This window comes from Nestor notabilis, unplaced genomic scaffold, assembly GCF_000696875.1.
Source record: "Nestor notabilis isolate BGI_N333 unplaced genomic scaffold, ASM69687v1 scaffold36283, whole genome shotgun sequence".
In the NCBI taxonomy this organism is placed as follows: domain Eukaryota; kingdom Metazoa; phylum Chordata; class Aves; order Psittaciformes; family Psittacidae; genus Nestor; species Nestor notabilis.
Window position 1 is genome coordinate 4,758 of NW_009923976.1, and position 2,041 is coordinate 6,798.

General features: G+C 43.6%; 1 protein-coding gene across 1 annotated transcript; it reads right to left on the reverse strand.

Moving 5' to 3' along the window:
• Window positions 1–533: 533 nt before the first annotated feature.
• LOC104404060 (trace amine-associated receptor 5-like) lies at window positions 534–1,645 on the reverse strand (the record flags this gene model as incomplete). Its single annotated transcript, XM_010012408.1, is given in 3 exon segments — window positions 534–1,086; window positions 1,088–1,272; window positions 1,274–1,645. Coding segments are annotated over 3 exon segments (1,110 nt in total), but the record flags the coding sequence as incomplete, so codon positions are not given.
• Window positions 1,646–2,041: the final 396 nt, after the last annotated feature.

Here is a 2,041-nt window from a genome sequence, read left to right on the forward strand (position 1 = left end):
TCTTCCCACTTCTTCTCCCTCCCTTTATGCAGGAGGAGTAGAAAAGATACGGAGCAAGGTGAAAAGTGTGTTCAAAGTTATGGAGTTGCCTCCTTGCACACACAGATCAAACATGCACGTATTCTATGGGTTTCAATAGACGCTACTGAGGAATTCAGAATAGTATCTCTCATATGTAGCCTTTGTCACAGAGACACATCCCTTGGGCTAGAAAAATAGTGTAAAAAATAGTGGTGTAACTGAGGAATAGTATGGAAAAGGTCCTCTTTGGAGCTGGTTACAGCTAATTTTCAAACACTTGTCGGAATCACATAGCGCAAGACCTTAATAAGGTGTGTGTGCTGGGACATGTGTTGTGGAAGGTGAGTCACAGAATGGCATGTCTATTTAAACTGCAGATCTGCCCAAGCCAACTGTTAAAAAAAATGTAAAATAAGAAAAGAAATATTAGCTAAATGGATGTTGAAGAATATTAATGAGAAATGCTATGATACAGCCTACAATATTTTCTACAGTGCACATGAAGGCTCTGGTCATTCCTGGTACAAGTCTACTGTAGACATTCTGGAACAAAAGATCCCATAAGTTAAGACTAGTTTCACAGCTTTTCTGAACCAGCGGTAGGAAAATACATAGATCAAGGGATTGCAGGCAGAACTGAAGTAAGCAAACCAGATTAGGATGTCAAACAGAACTGGGGGGGTAATGAAATCCAGAAGACTGTCTACCATAGTGTCAATAGTAAAGGGAAACCAACACAAGAGGTAGATTCCTACACCTACCATAAGAGTCTTTGCTGCCTTTCTTTTGCTCTTAGATGCTCCTACGTGTACCTGAGATCCAATACTCTTACTCATGTCGTTTATGAGCCTGGCTTGCTTGTTAGCCACAGTAAATATTTTTACATACAAAACTATCATTACTAGGCAAGGGAAGAAGAATACTGGGAAGTTCAACCACCCCCAGAGCTTGTTGAACAGCAGCTGACAGCTACCGACACAGGGCACGTCTTTCAAGAAATGTCCCGGTCCTTCTACAATCGATTTAGTGTAGAGGAGGTTAGAGGTGTAAGTCATAGGCACTGCCGATGTAAATGAAGGCCACTTTGATGGTGAACTTGGTGGGCTAGAGCAAAGGTTCACAGATAGCACGGTACCGATCAACGGAAATGAAATACAGATGAAATACAAAGGTCAAGCAAAAGACTGTGTCCAGAAAGGTGTGCAGCCTACGGAAGTCATCTCCGAAATACCAGCAGCACTCTATAGACTTGGATGGTGCTGAAGGGCAACATGGTCAGACCCAGGAGGAGGTCAGCAAGGGCAAGAGAGAGGATCAGGAGGTTGGTGGGGGTGTGCAGAGCTTTGAAATGGGAAATGATGATGACAACAAGGAGGTTCCCCAACCCCATGATCAGTGTGCCCAAGGCACAGGCCAGACAAATGGCCAGCTGGACCCCAAAGGGGTATAAGGTCCTGTAGCAGGAGCCATTCACCTCGTAGCACAAGGTGATGGACATCTCCTCCTTAGCACTGGGACGCTTGGCTGAGTTCATGCCAGCCTGCCCATGTCCCATTGCCTCCCCCGGCTCTGCCACAAACCTGGAAGATGATTCACCTCCCAGCAGAGGTGCCAAGTGACCAACCTGAAAAAAGATAATAAAAAGGCAGGTTAGAAGGAGATATGTCTTTTAATCAAATACTTTTAATAAGCCATCAGGTGGTTTCTGTATTTCAAGCAAAAAAGTGACCCTGATTTATCTGCTTTATATCTCCATTGAAATAAAGCAGCTCCAAATTAGCATACTCAATTCTTGTGACAACATCTTTATATTACATATAAAATACATATATGTATATAAAGTATATACAGAATCATAGAATCATAGAATAGTTAGGGTTGGAAAGGACCTTAAGATCATCTAGTTCCAACCCCCCTGCCATGAGTAGGGACACCATACACTAAACTATGTCGCCCAAGGCTCTGTCCAGCCTGGCCTTGAACACCTCCAGGGTTGGAGCATTCACAGCTTCCTTGGGCA